The sequence below is a fragment of the Carcharhinus amblyrhynchos genome, chromosome 12 (genome assembly GCF_965287045.1).
Source record: "Carcharhinus amblyrhynchos chromosome 12, sCarAmb.v2.hapA, whole genome shotgun sequence".
In the NCBI taxonomy this organism is placed as follows: domain Eukaryota; kingdom Metazoa; phylum Chordata; class Chondrichthyes; order Carcharhiniformes; family Carcharhinidae; genus Carcharhinus; species Carcharhinus amblyrhynchos.
Window position 1 is genome coordinate 40,942,636 of NC_137335.1, and position 21,526 is coordinate 40,964,161.

A 21,526-nucleotide genomic window follows, 5' to 3' on the forward strand; every position below is an offset into this window, starting at 1 on the left:
GCTCTGCCCCCCGCTTTTTCCTCCTGCCTATCCTTCCTAAACACTTGATACCCCTGTACATTCAGCTCCCAGTCCCTGTCACCTTGCAGCCACGTCTCTGTAATGGCCACCAGATCATATCCATTTGTGCTGATCTGCGCCACCAGCTCATCCACTTTATTCCGAATGCTTTGTGCATTCAGATAAAGTGCCTTCATCCCAGCCTTCACCTGGACCCTATTTGCCAGAACGCCGCCCCCACCCCCCCCAATTAGTTTAAAGCCCTATCTACAGTCCTATCTACACAATTCGCCAGGACTCTGGTCCCAGCACGGTTCAGACCAGCCCCATCCCACCTGAACAGGTCCCACCTACCCCAATACTGGTGCCAATGCCCCATAAATTCAAACCCATTCCTCCCACACCAATCCCTGAGCCACCCATTCACTTCCTTAACCTTATCAACCCTATGCCCGTCTGCACTCGGTTCAGGCAGTAGTCCAGAGATAACCACCTTGTCGGTTCTACTTCTTAATACCATTCCCAGCTTTTCATACTCCCTCCCCAGATCCTCAGTTCGCATTTTGCCTGCGTCGTTGGCACCCACATGTACCACAACGACCGGATTCTCTCCCTCCCACTCCAGGTTCCTCTGCAGCCCAGTTCCCACTTGGCACACTGGCAGTTCCAGTTGGGCACTGCTGGAGCAGTTGTTTGGGGGGGGGGAACCATGCAGGGGTGGAGCATGAAGTGGGGGGAGGGGTTTGTGCAGGGGTGAAGCATGAAGAGGGGGCATGTCGGAGGTTATCGGGAGGGCCCTGATGCTGGTGATCCATGCCGGGTACGGGGTGGGGAAATATGCCGACAATGAGTGGAGGGTGGGGTGGAGGAGGCTGTCCTAATGTCCATGGGGAGGAGAGTGCGGGTTTGGGTCTCCCAGTGAACAGAGATCGGGGGCCTCCTCCGAAACAGTGCCCGATCCTTTTGCAGCCGGGCTCACCACTGCGTTTAGGTCCTGTGGGCAAACCAGAGTGGACTGCTCCGATTTTTCTCGCCATTATGACACTTGGTTTATCTTGGGAAAATCCCAACCAAAACGGCAGTGAAACTTATACTTGGCCAACATTTTGAATAAGTAACTCTAGTATATTCTTTCCCCTGTGCTCCTTAAATATTATTCATTTATCGTGCATGCTTATCCATAAATCTATTCTTGATTGTTTGGAACTGATTCAGTTAACATTTTGTAGTTCTGTGTGTTTATTTTTATCAGTTGGATTTATAGAGTCGTCCTAACAAGCCTGTAAAGTTTAAATGTTTACAATATAGGAATGTAGCATAACCTGAGTTTTTCATTATATTCATAAAATTTATTTTTGGTGTTGGCAGACAAACTTATTGTCCATTGATGCCAAGAAACTTAGATCTGACTTATCCAAAATTTAAGCTATTTGATTTTGTTTTAGTCCAAATAATAAAAACAAATCTATTTCCCAGTTATCAGGCTATAATTGATGGCCAATTCAAATATAAAACTGACCCAATAGTTCACCACCTTAACCCCTCTGACATCAGGTTTTCATAACCCTGGCTGTCTGAATGCTGAGTATTTTTAAGCAGTTCTTAACCATTGCTTGTACAGTGATGAGGAAAATAAAGTAAAATTTGTTAAGTAAGTACAAACCACATTGTCCACTTTAAGTGTGTTGTTAAAAAATCCAGACTTACCTGGTTGGGTGGAGGTTGAGAACCAGCAATTCATGACAAACCTCAAGAGGTTCCTTACATGTACAGGTTGGGAGCAAGATGTGTTTACACAATCCAGGATTTGAGTTCTTTGGGCAGGGCAAGTTCTCAGGGCCCCTGTGTGAAAAAGGAATGGCATGAAAACCCAATCACAAGACCGAGGATTAGGGCAACAAATCAGAGAGGAGTCTCAGGCACAGGACAGAGAGAGGTCCCAGAAAGGGGGAGGGAGAGAGAGAGAGAGAGGGGGGGGGAGAAAACCAGAAGAAAAGGAACCAGTGAGATGAGGAGACCACTGGGGAGAAGAGCAAAGTAAGAGGCCCCAAGCGGTAAAAGGGCTACAGTTGGCAGACTTCAAGCAATGAGGGCATGGGAGAAGCCCTGGAGATTTGAGAAGGTTGGTGATCTGCGCTGCAGGCTGTTGAAGCAAAGGTACCCCTTTGGAACAGTGGCTAAAGTATTGAGGATGTGCTTGTGAGTAAGTGCTGGAGCACTGACTCAAGAATCCAGAGGAACAAAATTCAGAAACCCTGTGATGTGAGGGATCATTGAGGGAGTCTTAATATATTTAAATGGTTGCATGATTGCTTTAAGATCTCATCTCGTGATTTGGTGGTAATGCTATTGGGGATGTTTCCAAGATTCCTGCTTTTAGTTTCAGCTTGTGCTCTGTACAGGCAAGAGGCCCTAGAATAAATCTGTTGTTAGTTTCAACCTACATGTGCAAATCACAGCCTTTTCTCTTTGTTTAAAACCCACAACCCCCAACATAGTTGGGACATTACACAGTCCAAGTAGAACAACATTTGGAGAGCATTTCAAGGCTATATTTTTGAAAGGGAAGAGTGAAAATTTGAAGTTCCTCACAGGAGAGGCAGAGTTGAATAAAATTATGTGACTCTGTAAACACTGACCTCCTGGGTGGGTTGCTAAGAAGTCAGTCAGATTTGCCTTGGTCGCCGGGAGTGGAGCAGTGGTTCTGGTCCAGGGTTATATCTGTTCCAATTTTTTGAAAAGCCTGTAGTAAAGTCTAAATGATTAAATGTTATTAGCAAAGGCTGTGAAATAATTTGCTTCTGTTCTTCAGGCTTGCTTCTGAGAAGGTCCGTGGAGTATTTTCAGATTTCACACATGACAAAGTGAGTCACTCTTTGCTTGCAATGGTTAGTGTGGTGTTTAGCATTCTAACTTGGGTTTTTTAAATTACAATGATTTTGCTTTATAATTAAGGTTTCAAGAGATGATGCCATTAATAAAATCAGGCTTGAGACAGAAGAACAGTTAAGAGGTATGATTTACATGTGTTTATTGAATGGAATGTAATTTATTTCTTTGCTTGAAATCAGAAAAAAGCCACAATTTATTGACCACATATTTAGCATATAGACAATTGCTACATAATGTTCTATTTAAAAGCTTCAACTGGAACTCAGGCCATTGATCATTGAATTGTCTATTTTGAGTGGTGGAAACATTCTTAATCAAGTAGTAACTGGAGGCCATTTGATCCTTATCGATCAATATTTAGGTTTATTTACACCTACTAAGACTGGTGGCGTATTTTAGTAGTAGGGGTCAAGTCAGCATGCTGTTGATATAAGGGAAGAGCATAGGAATTGCCAGATGAAAAATAAGAAAGATCATTCAAATTCATCATCTGGCTTTTTGGGTAGACTACCATGGTGGTTGTATGACGTGACACAGGAGTGTTGACCAATCGTAGCAAACAAACTATTTCAAATAGTCTGCAACAAACCCAGACATGATATGAGGACTTGGAAGCAGTAATGTAGTAGTGATATTACTGGACTTGTAATCTAGAGGCTCCAACGAGTGCCTTGGAGATATGAGTTCAAATCCAATAATGTTAGTTGGGACATTTTAAATTGATTTAAGACACCAAGGGCCCTATTTTACCATATTGATTCTAAGTGCTGGGCGGACTTGAAACTGGGAATGTTCTCAGGCAGCCGCATACAAACTCTGCCTGAAAAATATCAGTGATTCTGAATCGCGCTGCCCTAAATCCTGGAGCTCCGATCAGCGCCTTCAATTGCACATGTGCAGAAAAAAATGATAGAATGCGGCTTCCCTGCCACATCTCTCCCAGGCCAGATAAAGCCTCCCCCGGCCCTACAGAGATTGCCCCACCCCCACAACATTACTAACCCCCTAATTCCCCCACCTCTTCTGCCACCCAAATGATCATGGGCCCTCCCCGCTTTCCCTCTCACTGATCACTGGCAGAGTGGCAACGGACCTCCCCGCCCCTCCACACACCCATTAAGTGAATTTAAATGCATGCAAATACATTTAAATGGCCGTTGCGCCCGTATCGGACGCAGTCTCAATAACGGCTATTTTCGGGTCTTGGTGAAGGGAGCCAGCGCATAGTTGGACGCCGATCGCGCTACTCTCCTCACGCCCAATTTTACCAGGCTTCTGCACCTGAAAACTACGTAACTTGATGGCAAAATCGGGCCCCAAGACTCCTTAGACAGCACCTTCCCAACCTACAATCTCTATGATCCAGGAGGACAGCAGACGCATGGGAACACCTCCATGCGGTATCTCCCATACAAGCCATTCATCGTCCTAACTTGGGAATATAACCCACTTTCTCATGCCCTCTGTCACCCTTGTGTGTTTGGTCCTACTCAGGTCACCTCGCAAAACTCTTTCTGATCCATCAATGACTATAAGTTAATACTGCTCTCATCTAGAACTGGAAAAAAACCATTCCCTCCATAACATCCTGGTTCATTATCATCCCCAACATCTCGCCCTCTTCCCACAGCACCTTCCCATGCAATTACAGGACGTGTAACACCTGCTCCTTTACCTCTCTCATCACTGTCCAAGGCCCCAGACACTCCTTCCAGGTGAAGCAGTGATTTAGTTGTACTGCTTTCAACTTGGTCTACTTTATTTGCTGTTCACAATGCAGTCTCCTCTATATTCAGAGGCAGACTGCAAATGCAAACTGGCTAACCACTTTGTAGAACCTCCACTAAATCTGCACCATAACCCCCACCTTCAGCCGTTTGCCATTTCAGTTCGCCATCTTGCTCTCATGCTCACAGTTCTCCGCTTGCTAGTGATTCAGTGAAGCCCAACGCTGGAGGAACAGCACCACATCTTCCGATAAGGCACTTTACAGCACCTGAACTCAACAATGAGTTCAATGACTTTACACCATGAACTCTGTTCTCAATTTTGAATATCTTGTTAATCACCCAAGGATTAGTTTGTACCTTTTTTCATGTTTTTGCTTTCAGATAAAGATGCCCTTCATTCTATTAACATCTACTCTGAACCAGTTCTTAGTTTCTTTACTACCGTTACCACTCCTTTGCCTTTTGTTCCATGATATTTTGTGATTTAATCTCCACCTCTCTAACCTGTCCCTTTTGTTCCACCTGATCCCCTTTTACAACAGCATAAAAACCCTTTATATTTCTACCTCTATGTTCCAAAGAACTTAAACATTAACTCTGCTTTTCTCTCTCCACATATGCTGCCAGAACAGCTGAGGTTTTCCAGCACTTAGTTTTTGTATTTCACTCACCAATAAATTGGGATCAGTGACAATACTGGGCCTTGGTTATATTGGCAGCAGCCACAGCTTCCCTCACGGCACTGTTGTTTAACAGAGATGGGGACCTCAAATGAGATGGCAGCTCTTGGTGGGTGGAATCCTGGCCCTAGGGTACTTGATCCTGGGGAAGGCTTGCTGAATTAAGTGCCACTTGACCCTGCTGCTGTCCAATTAGCTGCCTAATCGGCCTTCCCTAAATGTGGCATTGCGGAGCTTTCCAGTTGGCAAGCGAAACTCCATTCTCTCCGTTAAATACATTATCTAATTTCTTTACAAGTCTAAAAACAGAAATCATATTACTTCCATGGAGCATTTGCATTACCAATTTCCTTTTTAAGGAACATTTTTGCTACTTTAGGCTTTGGGTTTTGAAGTATTCCCTAATCTAATAATAACCTTGTAATGTGTGTTCCTAAATCTTAAAAAAAAGTTGTTTAATTTTCTCTTCTAGATAAATTTCCTGAGGCAGAATCATATGAAGTGATGGAGGCATTTAATGTAGTTTCCAAAGAAGTTTTTCGAAATATTATTATGAATGAATATCTACGGTAAGAATTTCCTCTGATTTGGTTTCAGCTGTTGGTTATTTTACTACATTATAATGCATTCAAAAAATGATTGTTTATAGATATTAAAATACATTTTTATTGTTGTACGCAAAGGTTATTGTGAAAAGGAACAGTTCACCACTCTATACTCGTCAGTTCAGGACTTCTCTGTATTTGTCTTTTTGTAGCAACAAGACTTTTTCATTGTTTCAACTTTTAAATATTGTAACTTTGTCATATAAATGGTATTGCCTTGAAAATTATAGAATCCCACAGTGCAGAAGGAGGCCATTTAACCCATCGAGTCTGCACCTACCACAATCCCACCCAGACCCTATCCCCATAACCCCATGCATTTACCCTAGCTAGCCCCCCTGACATTAAGAGTCAGTTTAGCATGGCCAATCCACCTAAATCGCACATCTTTAAACTGTGGGAAGAAACCTGAGCACCTGGAGGAAATGCATGCAAAAACGGAGAGAACATGCAAACTCTACATAGACAGTGACCAGGCCAAGAATCAAACTTGAGTCCCTGACGCTGAGAGGCAGCAGTGCTAACCACTGTGCCATCGTGCTTCCCCAATGGGAACAAAATGGTTCTACAGTTGTGGTACAAGCAATATAGCACATTTATCAATTCACCTAAGGACCAATGTGGTACCATTTTAGTCCTTCTAACCCTGACGCACAGCTTAATTGCTCATGTAGTTTCTTACAAAAATTGTGTTACCCTGCTAATGTAATAACTAACCATCATTTAGTTAGTAATTCTTTGATTAATGCTAAACTTAATTTGTTTTTAACCTGGACTCATTCACTAGAACTTTAAAAGTTTTGAAAAAAAATTTACTAAGTTGATTGTGAGCTAATTGCTCAAGGTTTGTGACTTCAAATGCCCAAACATTTTTGACTTTTGTCAGCAGCAAACCCACTGAGCAGAAATAAGGTGTTACCCTTTCAGATGAACAAAATAGAGGAGTTGCCACTATATAGCCTTTTTTGCATATCTTTTGCCAAATAATCTTAAAATTACATTGCATATAAATTGGCAGGTAATCTGCTTTTGCGCTTGGTTTGTTCTGAACAAACTGACAATATATGATGAGGTTTTATAGCTTATTGGCTGTGTTACTGGGCTAGCAATCCCACATTGAATTAAAATTTGCAACATGCAATAAATCTGGGGCAATGAAGTGTGCTGGATTTCTGTTTTTTAAAAAAAACACTTCCTTCATTAATAGCCTTTGGAGAAGGAAAACTATCATAGATCTGAGCTATATGTGATCGCAGTTCCACATTACGTGATTGACTCTGAATGCCCTCAGGCCCACAGCCCAAAATCAAAGAGACAAACAAAGGGGCGATTCTCCCAAAAGTGCTGAATTGATGAGAAAACTGGTCTAGATCACAACTGTTTATTCTGTGCAACTTCAGACCCGAATCTACCCACTCTGTGCAACGCAGATTCGCAATTGTGAATATCATTAAAAACCTGGAGGGGGGTGGAGCTTTTTCGTGTTGGAGGCTGACAGCTCTGGAACTCTGCGCATGCATAGTGGCCCCAATCTGTCAGTCTCCCCATTTGCTGGCCAGCTCAATCACTAGTCAGCCCGGGACCACTGCAGTGCTGCCCCTCCAGTCCCCCCACAGCCTGATTACGGCCCCCACAACAATTCCTGGGCCAGCTCACCACCCCTCCACCACAGCAAAGCAACCGCTCCCTCCCCTCCCAAATGGGAGGCAGACACCCCACAGCAGAACACACACCCACAGCTTGCCCCAATCGCTGGCAGGCCCCCCCCCAGCCTGGACCAATCTCCATGGAGAGTGGCATGCCTGATGGGCTGTGCCAAGGTGCCTGTGGGCATGGGCACCCTGGTGGTGCCAGCCTGTGCCCAAGGGGCACCACCACCCCACCTGGGGGGTCCTGATTGCCACTCCCTTCACTACAGGGTTTTCTGCTAGTTCCTCAAGCAGAGGGAGCCGGTCTGAACCCCACTGAAGTGAAGTATTCCTGACGGGTAGGAGATGCAATCGGGCATGGCAAGTTCCGAGCCAGGCCCGATAATGACATTTAAACTACATTTAATATTTATTTAAAATAGATTAAAATCACTTACCCCTCTCCCCACCGGTTTCCAGTGTACTCCCAACTGCATCCGTTCCTTGGCTCTCGGAGGCGCGCATGCATCAGGAACACATGCGCAAATCCAGTGAAATGGCCGACATGCAATTCTCCCAAACGGATCCGCCAGAAAATTTGCGGATCACGATGGGAGAATCGCCCCCAAGGATTCTAGTACCAGGTAGAATATTAATTGTTGTTTGATGTTCATCAAATTGCTCCTTTGACATTAAGAAATTAATTCTCCTTTTGGCACAGAACAAAACTGTTTGAAAGCACAGATTTGTAACATGAGATCTTAGATAATTGTTTTGTCTAAAATGCATTTCAACTTACGTTCCATAGTTGAAAGTACAGTTTGTACATTGTACCACACTCTCTCTCCTTAAACTGTTGCTTTCATTACTAAATGGTTTGGTTAACTCTTTGGGCTCTTGGCACAAAGTCAATTTTCGAAGAAAGGAGTTGTGTACTTTATTATGTCACAGGTTAAAAATTATTCTGAGTTTGAATGAATGTTGTCAAGTATAATTCGAAAAAAAAGCTGATTCATAGTAGTCTTAGAAAAAAATGTTGTAACTTTGATTTAATGTTGAAATATTGTTTAAATCTCCAAAGGTTTAGCACCTTCCATTGTATTACAGATGCGATGGTAGAGATTTGAGGTCGCTCAGGAACATCAGTTGTGAAGTTGATATGTATAAACCCCTTCATGGATCTGCACTGTTTCAGAGGGGACAGACCCAGGTATTAAATAAATTGAAGTACAATTCTATCTTGGAGAAAATTACACCTTTGCCGGCATGTGCATGCCAACTATATAATATTTGTTTTAATGTGCACTCTGCTCCTCAAAGTTGATTTGGACTATCTGACCTCAAAGTTTGAACTTCCTGAGCACTATGTTTCCACATCGCTATATTATTTATTATTAGTTATTTTGAATTTGTGCACAAGTTGAATTTTTTTGTGCAAAAAAACTTTAAATTATTGAGAGTAAACCATGTACAAGATCAGGCTATAGGTATTGTCCCATGTGTTGTTACAAAATACTTTTAATATTTATGTTGCCTAACAATTTAGCCAAATCAGCAATATGGGTATCGGGGCTTGCCACAATCAATAACATTTTAAGAGGAAAACTTTTTTTTTTAATTGCAGGTGATTATCTTTGAACTGTAAGATAACATTATTTTAATTATGAATGGCTCAATGGGTTCATCCAGATTGGCTAAACCATAAAAATTGAGACTTAGCTTTGCTCCCCAGTTTATGTGGAGATTGGTGAGGACATTGGAGACTTGTCCCATTGGAATTAGCTTCAGAATTAACAATCCAACCAGGAATCATACTCTGAATAGCTATTTGATATCTCCTGCTACTCATGCATGTATGGGTGTTGGGAAATAACAGTCTCAGCCTTGGCTAAGGTATATCCTCTGATAGAATAGGTGGACTGGATTCCTAAAGCCCACAGATGAAATATGAGCTATTTTTAGTGTGATAGCAGAGGACTGTCAGCATTTCTCGAACCCTGTACCCCAGCAAGGATATTCCATCTTCAGGATTAGAAGATAGAAAATTGGTTACAGGAAGAAAAACTTGCATCAAGAAATTTCATCAAACAACATTAGTTGTATTTTTTACAAGTTTTAATTTTGGATACAGCAGCAAAGTCTTCAAATGATTTACTTTTCCTTCTAGGTTCTTTGCACAGTAGCCTTCGATTCTGTGGAATCAAGTATAAAAACTGATCTTATCACCAATCTTATAAGGTAAGCCTTGCAAATGCACCTCAGTCTATTTTGCTTCCTTTTTATTGAAAATAATTGCATTGTACCTATTTGTTTATAAATGTGCACTGCGTTAGATTCAGAGATTATAAAATGCCTTGGCCGTGTTACTAAATAAAAAAAACTCACTGAAACATATTTTGATGGACGGGCCTTGGCAGGATTTTATTAGCTTTTTTAAATCTCTCCATAATAAATTCTGCAAAATATGCAATGGTGTTCCTTGTTCCTCTCTAGCACCTACTCCCAGTTTTATTCAAAACCTGGTGATTCTAGTTGCCAAATGTAGGAGGGAAAGACAGTCAGTCAGGGATCTTGAAGAAAGTTGCCAATGTTGGAGCGTGGTACAGACAAGTATATTTGCATATTTCTTCATTCCTGAGCCTGTGTAAACAGTAACATTTACTGATCCTAGTAATCAAATCTTTATGAAGTTTAACATTTCAGAGTTTTGGTCTGGATCATAAATTTAAACTTGTCGACCCTGTTCACATGGGATGAAGAGTAGACCATTCAGCTGCGTGAGCCTGTTCTGTCATTCCGTTAGATCATGGCTGATCTGTATCTTAATTCCATCTATCTGCCTCTGATCCTTATCTCTTGATAACCTTTACAAAAATTTATCAAATCCAGCCTTGACTTTCAATTGACTCATCAACACAACCTTTTTAGGGAGAAACTTCTTCACTTCTGTGTGCAAAATTGTTTCTTAATTTCATTCCTGAACATCCTTGTTCAAACTTTAGGATTATCCTTTCTTTCCTCAATTCCTCCAACAGAGGAAGTATCTATATCTTCCCTATCAAATTGTTTTGATGTTTTAAACACCTCAATTAGATCACCGCTCAAACTTCTATCCTATTTAAGCTTTTACAACCTGTTCTCATTTTTAACCTTGGTAAATTGTGGTATTGTTCTGGTGAACCTTTGCTGTGCCCCCTGCAAAGCAAATATATCTTGTTATGACCAGGTGAAATGGCTCCACTCCATTTAATTTCAGTTGGGCATAAAGATTTCTGTTTCTTTTTCACAATGTTAAGCCTTTTTAACTGTTTAAGCAGTAACCTAGAAGAACCAAATCAAACAAGGTTTTCTGGAGTTTGAGAAAGAGCAAATTTATTAACCACTAAAACTGAGGGGAAAAAATTAATAAAAATGTGATGTCACGTGTGTGCATAGACACATATATCATCTCACACATGCACAGGTATTAGAAAGAAGGCATGTGAGAGTCCAGTTTAACAAAAAAGTTAAAAGAATATATGGTTAATTGTCTTTTGATTGTTCCTGAGGCCTAGGTTTTTAAACCTTACTCAGCTGGTTTTGTAGATGTGGTCAAATGTGGAAGGTGTTGCAGTACAAGATCTCAGTTTGGTAGATATCTAGCAAAGTTGGCTTCTGAACTGGGTAGGTAATAAACTCATTTCTAAAGAAAGACAGAGATCAACTTTCAGTCTATTTTCTCTGCTAATAACTCTCTTATAAACTTAACTGGTGTGTATTTCCAAGAGGTTATGGGTGGGTCTGTTTGTGGCAGACATTTTTTCAACATCCAGCACTTTGTATTTTAATGTCTCTACCTCAGACAGTGATGAGTATCGATTGGATCTCTGAGTTATAGGAAACGTGTCTCTTTGCATTCTCCTGAGAGTAATTTAAAGGCAGAATACTGCAAATGCTGGAATCTGAAACAAAAATAAAAAATGTTGGAAAATTTCCATTGGTCTGACAGCATCTATGAGCTCTAACGAAGGGTCATCCTGACTCGAAACATTGGCTGTGTTCTCCACGGATGCTATCAGATCCATTAAGATTTTCCAAAATTTTCTGTTTGTGCCTGAAAATAATTTTTGTTTTGCACCTTCCTCTTGGAAAGTGGGCTTACATTTTTAAGTAGCTGTTCATACAAGACCTAATGAATTAAGGCAAGACAGTACTTTTGGACAGCAAATTTCAGAAAGTTTATTAAGGAAAGGTATGTTTATCAAACCTTTGGACAATGACTTTTGCAACTCCAGGCAGTTGCGCAACCCGTTTGATGTGCTGGTTACTTCCGCCGTGTCTCAGGCCTATGGTCTTTGCTCTTCAATTCGCTTGCTGAGATTGTCACATAGTTCGTACTCCTGAGTCTCCAAGTCTTAGCTTATAATAAACCCTTACAGGAGGATAACATACCACTCTAGGTCAGGCTACTGTTAGCTTATTGATTTGGTTCTTGCTGTTGTTTGGTTAATGTAATTGGTCTTTAATTACATGTTCTATCGATAACACTTCAGTTCAAAAGGACATCCATAGTCCATGATAGCTTGCTTATTTATTAACCTTAATCAGATTATGCACAATGAGCCTTATTCTTGAACCGTATGTCAACAGGCTATGATGTCTTGTAGCTGTCAAAAGTTAGAAAGGTTCCAAATATAAATCTATTTAATTCTTTAAGCTGTGAGCAATAAGAAGCCAATCAAACAAAAGTGTCTGGAGTCAGAGAGAGCAAATTAATTACCAGCTAAACCTGAGCAGGAAAAATTAATGAAAAGGCAATGTCACACGTGCATACGCACGTATGCACATACACAACATACACAGGTATCAGAAATAAGGGAAGTTAGTGTCCAATTAAAAAAAAGTTGAAAGCATATACGATTAAGTGTCTTTTGATTGTCCCTGAGGCCTAGATTTTTAAGGCGACAGATGATCTGGAATAGCTGGTTTCGTAGATGCGGTCAGATTAGAAGATGTTGCAATTTTTACAAGATCTCAGTTTGCTTGTTGATTTCTAGTAAAGTTGGCTTCTGATCCGGGTTTCTGACAACTGCATTTTCTAGAAACATTCACATTTGTAGTCTATTTATTTTAAATCTTTCCAATTGAAATGACTGCAGGAAACCACATGTTATTGGTAAAATAGTTTCCTTGACCTTGTTGCCTATTACAGTGAATACAGTAAAAGAGACATTTTCAAAGTCTAAATTTGACAATCCTGACCTTCTTACAGTATAGATTTCTGCAGAACAGCACTTGCCGCATTCTCCCAGTCAATATATGTTCTTTACTATCTTGTCTTCTACCACCCAAACAGTTTACAATCTAAGTCATGAGGTGGCTTCCAATTTATGCAGTTTCATTTGTGCTACTAATCTAATTTCCAGAACTTTACCAAGTGCCTTCTACAAGTCTGTGTTAATAGCTAAGTTATTGTTTTAACTTGTTTTATGCTGCCTACTTTCATATGAGGAAGTCTTATTTATATAACTCCCTTCTCTGCCCATATGCACTGATGGTGTTTTTTCTCAGAACTTTTGTTGATGATACCCTGTACATTGCTGTTCTGCGTATTATCTTTGTCACTTCTTGTACCCTAACCTTTGGTCTGAGCCTTTCTCTTATCCCTAGGTTACTATTGTTTTTACCTGGACCCTCCCTCCACTTTATTGTTTTAAAGTCCTTTTACAGCTCTATTTATTCTTTTCAGTAGTAGCCAAACCAGTAGGTGGCGCAGTGGTTAGCACTACTGCCTCACAACGTCAGGGAACCAGGTTTAATTCCGGCCTTGGGTGATTGTGGCATTTTGAACATTCTCCCTGGATCTGTGTGGGTTTCCTGTGGGTACTTCAGTTTCTTTCCACAGTCCAAAGTTGTGGAGATTAGATGGATTGGCCTCGCTAAATTGCCCGTTAATGTCCCAGGTTGTCTAGGTTAGAGGATTACTGGGTTAAATGCATGCAGTTATGGGGACAGGGCAGTGGTGGGCCTTGTTAGGATGCCCTCTCGGAGAGTGGGTGTAGAATAAATGGGTCAAAGAAGAAAACAGGAGAGTTTCAGACCTGCATTTTTGGGTGAGTTTGAAATGCAATCTTATGACACTCTCTCACTTTTCTGGACGGAAGTATGATTCTCTACAGTGTGGGAGTGGGGTGTGGTTGGGGGTGGAGGTAGAGTGTGAGCCAACTGCAGACCACTTGAGGGACACGTGTGCAGGCATCGCAATCAGGAATAATGGTAGGAAGGACTATTACTTAAATGGTGAAAATCTGCAGCATGCGATGGTGCAGAGGGACCTCGGGGTCCTTGTGCATGAGTCGCAAAAACCCAGCCTGCAGGTGCAGCAGGTGGTCAGGAAGGCGAATGGGATGCTGGCCTTCATAGCGAGGGGGATTGAGTATAAAAGTAGGGAGGTCTTGCTGCAACCGTACAGGGCACTGGTGAGGCCGCAGCTGGAGTACTGTGTGCAGTTTTGGTCGCCGCACTTACGCAAGGATATTTTGGCCTTGGAGGGAGTGCAGAGGAGGTTTACTAGGCTGATACCGGAGTTGAGGGGGTTGAACTATGAGGAGAGGCTGAATAAACTAGGCTTGTACTCGTTAGAGTTTAGAAGAATGAGGGGAGATCTCGTTGAGACATATAAGATGATGAATGGGATGGATAGGATAGAGGTGGAGAGGCTCTTCCTGCTCAGAAAGGACAGTAGGACTAGGGGGCACAGCCTCAAGATAAAGGGGGGGGGCAGTTTAGAACGCTTCACTCAAAGGGTGGTGAATCTCTGGAATTCTCTGCCCGTTGAAGTGGTGGAGGCTGCCTCGCTCAATATATTTAAGATGTGGGTTGATAGGTTTTTGATAGGCAAGGGGATTAAGGGTTATGGGGAGAGGGCGGGAATGTGGAACTGAGACACGACAGATCAGCCATGATCTTATTGAATGGCGGGGCAGGCTCGAAGGGCTAGATGGCCTACTCCTGCTCCTATTTCTTATGTTCTTATGTTCTTAATCTCTCAATGAACCGGGAAACTCCCGCCACTCCACCCACCAGCATTGGCAGTAGTGTCACCACCACCCCCTCCCCATGGCGACACCTGCTGCTGGCATGGGGTCTCTCCCAATCAGTCCTCTACTTTAACCCTCTCCATAGCCCACTCTACACTCCTTCTGTGCCCTGCCAAACACCCTTTGCGCCATATGCTCAGCTCCTCCCTTGTGCTAAGCTCTCCTCTCATGCCTCCTGGTCATAGCTCCACCCCCAGTGCCCCAGCAGTTATGGTGGGCACAGTTCCAGATGGGCAGTGCCAACTCATGCCCCCGACCACCTGAAGGCTTCAGTGGCCTCCAATTCCCCTGACAAGGTCATCATGTAGGTTGTTACATAAGGTTAAATCTCACAGATCCAGGATAAGGTATCTAAATGGATACAAAATTGGCTTCTTGACAGAAGCTAGAGGGTGGTTTAGAGGGTTATTTTTCAAACTGGAGGCCTGTGATCAGTGGTGTGCCTCAGGGGTCAGTGCTGGGTCCACTGTTATTTGTCATTTATGTTAATAATTTGGATGAGAATTATAGGAGGCATGGTTAGTAAGTTTTCAGATGACACCAAGATTGGTGGCATAGTGGGCAGTGAAGAAAGTTATCTCTGATTGCAAAGGGATCCTGATCAATTGGGCCAGTGGGTTGACGAATGGCAGATGGAGTTTAATTTAGATAAATGCGAGGTGATGCATTTTGGTAGGTTGAACCAAGGCAGGACTTACTCAGTTAATTGTAGGGCGTTGGGAAGAGAACAAAGAGATCTAGGAGTACAGAGTTATAGCTGCTAGAAAATGGAGTCACGGGTGGACAGAGTAGTGAAGAAGGCATTCGGCATGCTTGGTTTCGTCGGTCAGAACATTGAATACAGGAGTTGGGATGGCTTGTTGAAGGTGTACAAGACATTGGTAAGGCCACACTTGGAATACTATGTGCAGTCCTGGTCACCCTTTTATAGAAAGGATATTATTAAACTAGAAAGAGTGCAGAAAAGATTTACTAGGATGCTACCGGCACTTGATGGTTTGAGTTATAAGCAGAGGCTTGAGAGACTGGGACTTTTCTCTCTGAAACGTTGAGGGGGTAATCTTGCAGAGGTCCATAAAATAATGAGGAGCTAGATAGTCAATATCTTCCAAAGGTAGGGGAGTCTAAAACTGGAAGACATAAATTTAAGATGCGAGAGGAGAGATACAAAAGTGTCCAGAGGGGCAATTTTTTCACACAGGATGGTGAGTGTCTGGAACAAGCTGCCAGAGGCAGTGGTAGAGGCGGGTACAATTTTGTCTTTTAAAAAGCGTTTAGATAGTTACATGGATAAGAGGAGTATGGAGGGATATGGGCCAAATGTGGGCAATTGGAATTAGCTTAAGGGTTTAAAAGAAGGGCAACATGAACAACTTGGGCCGAAGTGTCTGTTTCCATGCTGTAAACCTCTACGAATCTATTTCTGATCGCAGCTGGTCTTCAGCTGTGATTCTCACCAGCATGAGGATCAACCAGGGAGGCGGTAAGTACAAGTGAGGCTGGACGTTATTGTGTAAGACTCATTAGTGACATGCTGAATATATCATTAATATTTAAATCTGTTTTGCACCCTTTTTGAGCATGGTGAGCCAGTAAGTTTGTGCCCCTTGTCTTTCAGCCTGGCAATTACTTTTCTAAATGCCAATTAGCATGTGCCACTGCTAATAATCTAGATATTGCCAGCTTCAAGTTACAATTTTTAAATTTAACTCCTGGTTTCTGATATTCTCATCTTCCTGTTTCTTCCTATGTCATTGATTCCAACGTGGACTATAATAGTTGATTTTCCCCCTTCCCTTTCTAAGTTGCTTTTCAATTCTTCGTTGACACTTAGGATGTGAGCATCACAGGCAAGGTCAGCATTTGTTGTTCATCTCTAATTTCCCTTGATAAGGTGGTGTTGAGGTGTCACCTTGAATTGATGCAATCCATCAGGTGTAAGTACACCCACAATGCTATTGGAAGGGAGTTCCAGGATTTTGACTTAGAAACAGTGAAGAGATGGTGATGTTGTTCCAAGTCAGGATGTATTTTGGCTTGGAGAATTTGCAGGTGGTAGTGTTCCCATGTGTCTGCTGCCCTTGTCCTTCTAAGTGATAGAGGTTGCGGGTTTGGAAGGTACTGTGGAAGTTGGCTTAGCAAGTTGCTGATACCTTACTGTAAAGTATGATTTGGTGACTATGAAAATGTCAGACTATTGTAGGATAATTCTCCCAATTTTGGCACAAGAACTCCAGATGCAAGGAGGACTTTGCAAGATCGATTGGGCAGGTAACACCATTGTTATTTCCAGGGATGCCACGTGATCAGTCTAATTTTATTGCTTTTCAACTTTTCTGTAGTGGTTTGATATAATTGAATATCCTGTAAGACTATTCCAGAGGGCAGTTAAGAGGCAGCCACATTGTATGCTTCAGAAGACACCTGTTGACCAGACTGGGCAAAGCAATAGATTTCATTCCTGGAAGGGTGCTAGTAAACCAGATGGATTTTTATGACAATCAAATATTCTCATGGTCACCATTACTGAAGCTGACATTTAATTCCACGTGTTGATTAAATTTAAATTCCACCAGGTGAGGTGATGAGATTTGAACCTGTGTCCCAAGACCATTAACCTGAGCTTGGATTATTAATCCAATAACGTTATCACTACACGTCACCCGCCCCGGCTACTTTGAGATATTCCTTACCTTGTCAGCATCTCCTTCTAAACTCTTGATTTTGTTTTACTATAGAGAATGCCCTCAATCTCTCTCATTATCAAAATCCTGATAACAACAAGCGTTCTGTTGTGCTTCCTCTCTGCTTTGACTCACGTCAGTCAAATTTCATTTTTTTTTCTATTTTGGATTTTGTTAAAGAACCAAATATTCAGCTTACTCATGTAATGGAGCTCATTTCTTAAAATCAAGTTGCTAAGACTAATGTATGATAAAGCAATTCCCAATGTTTCTCAATCATGCAGCTGTAAAGTGAACCTTGCCCAAGATCTGTTTACCAAGCCACAGAGATCAGAACATTACTAAAAGAGTGCAAAGAAGAGGTTTCCTCTTTCTCAGAAGTACTGTGCCCACGTATGCAAAGTACCCATCCTGAGAAGTGATATCTACTGCAAACCAAAATCTTTTGTGAATAAAACACGGAAATCTGTTCCATACAAGGACATCCAGGAAAATAATTAAACAAAATGGCCATAACATGATCCACCACATTGAGACCAGCTGAAAGACAGCTAACCATATACTCCTTCATTTTATCATCTTCACAAACTAAAGTAAAATCTGGAAGGATTTGCAGGTTGACAATCGACTGGTTTGGCTGCATGTGTGGCTGGAAGTTCAGGTTTATAGAACAACAAAGTTATAGTTTGGTTCAGCCTAAGACAGTGACAGAGGGAAGGGATGGAATTAGTGGTGAGTGTATAAAGTTGTGTCAGGCACTGCGGACAATGGCTTTAGTCATTTGATGTTTAATTGGGTGAAATTGTCGATAATCAAATACAGGACAACCTGTTTGTTAACATACAGTTGCTAGGCAGGTCAGGAGAAGCAGTGGAGCTGGGTATTGTCAGCTTGCTTATGTAAGTTGGCCCCATGTCTACAGTTACCATCACCAAAGGGCGGTATGTAGAACTGGATGCCAAGAACAGAACATGGGAGAAGGAAGAAAAGCCATTGCTACAGGTGCTGTTGGTATAGTCAATTGGTAACAGTTGGAACCAAGTAAGAGCAATTCCATAGGGTTAAACAACAAAGAGAAAGCTTTGTGGATAATGGTGTGGTCCACCATGTCAAAGGATACACAGTTTCAGCAGTGTATGGAACGATGGTCACCAAGGGGTGTAATTTGGGGACAACAACTGTTTCAGTGCTGTGGCAGGGATGGAAATAGGATTGGAAAATTCAAATATACCTTATAGTAAAGATGTGCATGGATTTGGGAGGTGACAAAACATTTGAGGACTTGGGAGAGGAAAGATAAAAAGAAAATGGGGCAATAGTTTGCAAGGATTGAAGTTCGCAACACATGGAATGGACTTGCAGAGACACGAGTAGAAGGAAAAATTATCATATAGTGTAAGAAATAATTGGATGCTGTAAAAGTGATCTTTGGATGAAACCAATAATATTGAATCATCAAGGAATACAATCATAGAATCCCTACAGTGCAGAAGAAAGCCATTCGGCCCATCAAGTCTGCTTTGACAACAATTCCCCCCCCCCCCCCCAACAACGTCTCCAGGTTCGATCCCCACAATCCTACACATTTACCCTGCTAATTCCTCTAACGTATACATCCCAGGATGCTATGGGCAATGTAATATGGCTAGTTAACCTATTCTGCACACCTTTGGACAATGGGAGGAAACTGAAGCATCTGGAGAAAACCCATGCTGATATGGGGAGAATGTGCAAACTCCAACAGACAGTGACCCAAGCCAGGTCCCTGGAGCTGTGAGGCAACAGTGCATACCCTTTTGTTTTGGCCAAATGGTCTTCCTCATCCAAAATTAATCATTTTTATCTTGTTATTTGACTTCATTTTGGGTAAGTGAGCTTTTTAAAGAGGCATAATAGAAGATTTTGCAAGGGGTTGATGTATTCGATCCAAATAAATAGTTCAAACTAGCAAAAACTAAAGAATTTAGAAAGATTAAGAATACCAAATAGGTTGTGAACTAGGTAACTATTTCATAGAAAATTATATAAATTATTCAGGAGTGCCATTGCAGAAGATTACATGAATTTATTCAAGAGACCACAGGATCTATTTCTGGAGAAAAATGAATTTAGGGATATGAGGAAATGACCAAGGCTAACCAAAAATGTTTAATGATTATGTTGAATGTAAAGAAATGACTATGAATCTAAGACTATGAATCTAAGCTAGTGCTAAATATGAAAAAGGATAGTAAGAGTTTTTATAAATATATAAAGAGGAGGAGGCTGACTAGGGCGAATGTTGGACCCTTAGAGAATGAGAGGGGGGATTTAGTGGTGAGGGATGAGGAAATGGCTGAGGCCTTGAATAAGTTTTTTCGCTTCGGTCTTCACGGAGGAGGACGCGAATAGTTTGCCGGGTATTAACGATGGAAAGATGATAGGAGTTGAGGGCCTGAATGAGATCATTGTTACTAGAGAGGTAGTGCTCGACAGACTAGTGGGACTGATGGTGGACAAGTCCCCAGGACCGGATGGAATGCATCCCAGGGTTCTGAAGGAAATGGCAGAGGTGATAGTGGATGCCTTAGTGATTATTTTCCAAACCTCGCTGGATTCTGGGGAAGTGCCGGAAGATTGGAAAACGGCTAATGTTACGCCGCTGTTTAAAAAGGGTAGCAGGCAAAAGGCAAGGAATTGTAGGCCAGTTAGTTTTACGTCTGTTGTAGGAAAAATGCTTGAATCCGTCATCAAAGAAGAAATAGCGAGGCATCTTGAGAAGAATTGTTTGATAGAGCAGACACAGCACGGATTCGTTAAGGGGAAGTCGTGTCTGACGAATTTATTGGAATTCTATGAGGATGTGTCGAGTGCGGTGGATGGAGGGGAACCGGTGGATGTGGTGTTTCTCGATTTTTCAGAAGGCGTTTGATAAGGTGCCTCACAAAAGGTTGCTTCAGAAGGTTAGGGGGCATGGAGTTGGGGGTAAGGTGTTAGCGTGGATAGAGGATTGGCTGTCAAATAGGAGGCAGAGAGTAGGTGTCAATGGGTGCTATTCAGATTGGCGGTTGGTGACTAGTGGAGTGCCCCAGGTATAGGTGCTGGGGCCTCAGCTATTTACCATTTATATAGATGATCTGGAGGAGGGAGCTGAGTGTAAGGTGTTGAAATTTGCTGACGACACAAAGATAAGTGGAAAAGCAAATTGTGCGGAGGGTGTAGAAAGTCTGCAGAGGGATCTAGATAGGCTGAGCGAGTGGGCGAGGACCTGGCAGTTGGAATACAACGTTGGCAAGTGTGAGGTTATCCACTTTGGCAGGAATAATAGTAGGAAGGACTACTACTTAAAGGGTGAAAAGCTGCAGCATGCTACGGTGCAGAGGGACCTGGGGTCCTTGTGCATGAGTCGCAAAAACCCAGCCTACAGGTGCAGCAGGTGGTCAGGAAGGCAAATGGGATGCTGGCCTTCATAGCGAGGGGGATTGAATGTAAAAGTAGGGAGGTCTTGCTGCAATTGTACAGGGCACTGGTGAAGCCGCAGCTGGAGTACTGTGTGCAGTTTTGGTCGCCGCACTTGCACAAGGATATTTTGGCCTTGGAGGGAGTGCAGAGGAGGTTCACTAGGCTGATACCGGAGTTGAGGGGGTTGAGCTATGAGGAGAGGCTGAATAAACTAGGCTTGTACTCGTTGGAGTTTAGAAGGATGAGGGGGGATCTTATTGAGACATATAAGATGATGAAGGGGATGGATAGGGTAGAGGTGGAGAGGTTCTTCCCGCTCAGAAGGGACAGCAGGACTAGGGGGCACAGCCTCAAGATAAGTTTGGGGGGCGGGGGAGCAGTTTAGAACTAGAGTTGAGGAGGAACTTCTTCACTCAAAGGGTGGTGAATCTCTGGAATTCTCTGCCCGTTGAAGTGGTGGCGGCTACCTCGCTAAATATATTTAAGACGCGGATAGATGGGTTTTTGGTAGGCAAGGGAATTAAGGGTTATGGGGAGAAACCGAGAAAGTGGAACTGAGCCACTTCAGATCAGCCATGATCTTATTGAATGGCGGGGCAGGCTCAAGGGGCTAGATGGCCTACTCATGCTCCTATTTCTTACGTTCTTAAATTTTTATGACACCAATCATCATTGGGTTTTTGCAAATTATGAAGTTACAGACTTCAAGTAAAACCATGTGAGTAAGCAAATATATGTTGGTCATGCAAAAAGAGGAGTTTTAGTTTGCATCCACAGTGGCATGTTT

General features: G+C 42.3%; 1 protein-coding gene across 1 annotated transcript in view; it reads left to right on the top strand.

Moving 5' to 3' along the window:
- The window catches only part of pnpt1 (polyribonucleotide nucleotidyltransferase 1), a 71,511-nt gene that overhangs the window by 27,438 nt on the left and 22,547 nt on the right, over positions 1-21,526 (top strand). The window contains exons 10-14 of the mRNA XM_080199787.1: positions 2,813-2,864; positions 2,956-3,013; positions 5,775-5,871; positions 8,643-8,745; positions 9,703-9,773. Coding sequence (XP_080055913.1) covers positions 2,813-2,864; positions 2,956-3,013; positions 5,775-5,871; positions 8,643-8,745; positions 9,703-9,773 — 381 coding nt within the window. The remainder of the gene's footprint in view (positions 1-2,812; positions 2,865-2,955; positions 3,014-5,774; positions 5,872-8,642; positions 8,746-9,702; positions 9,774-21,526) is intronic.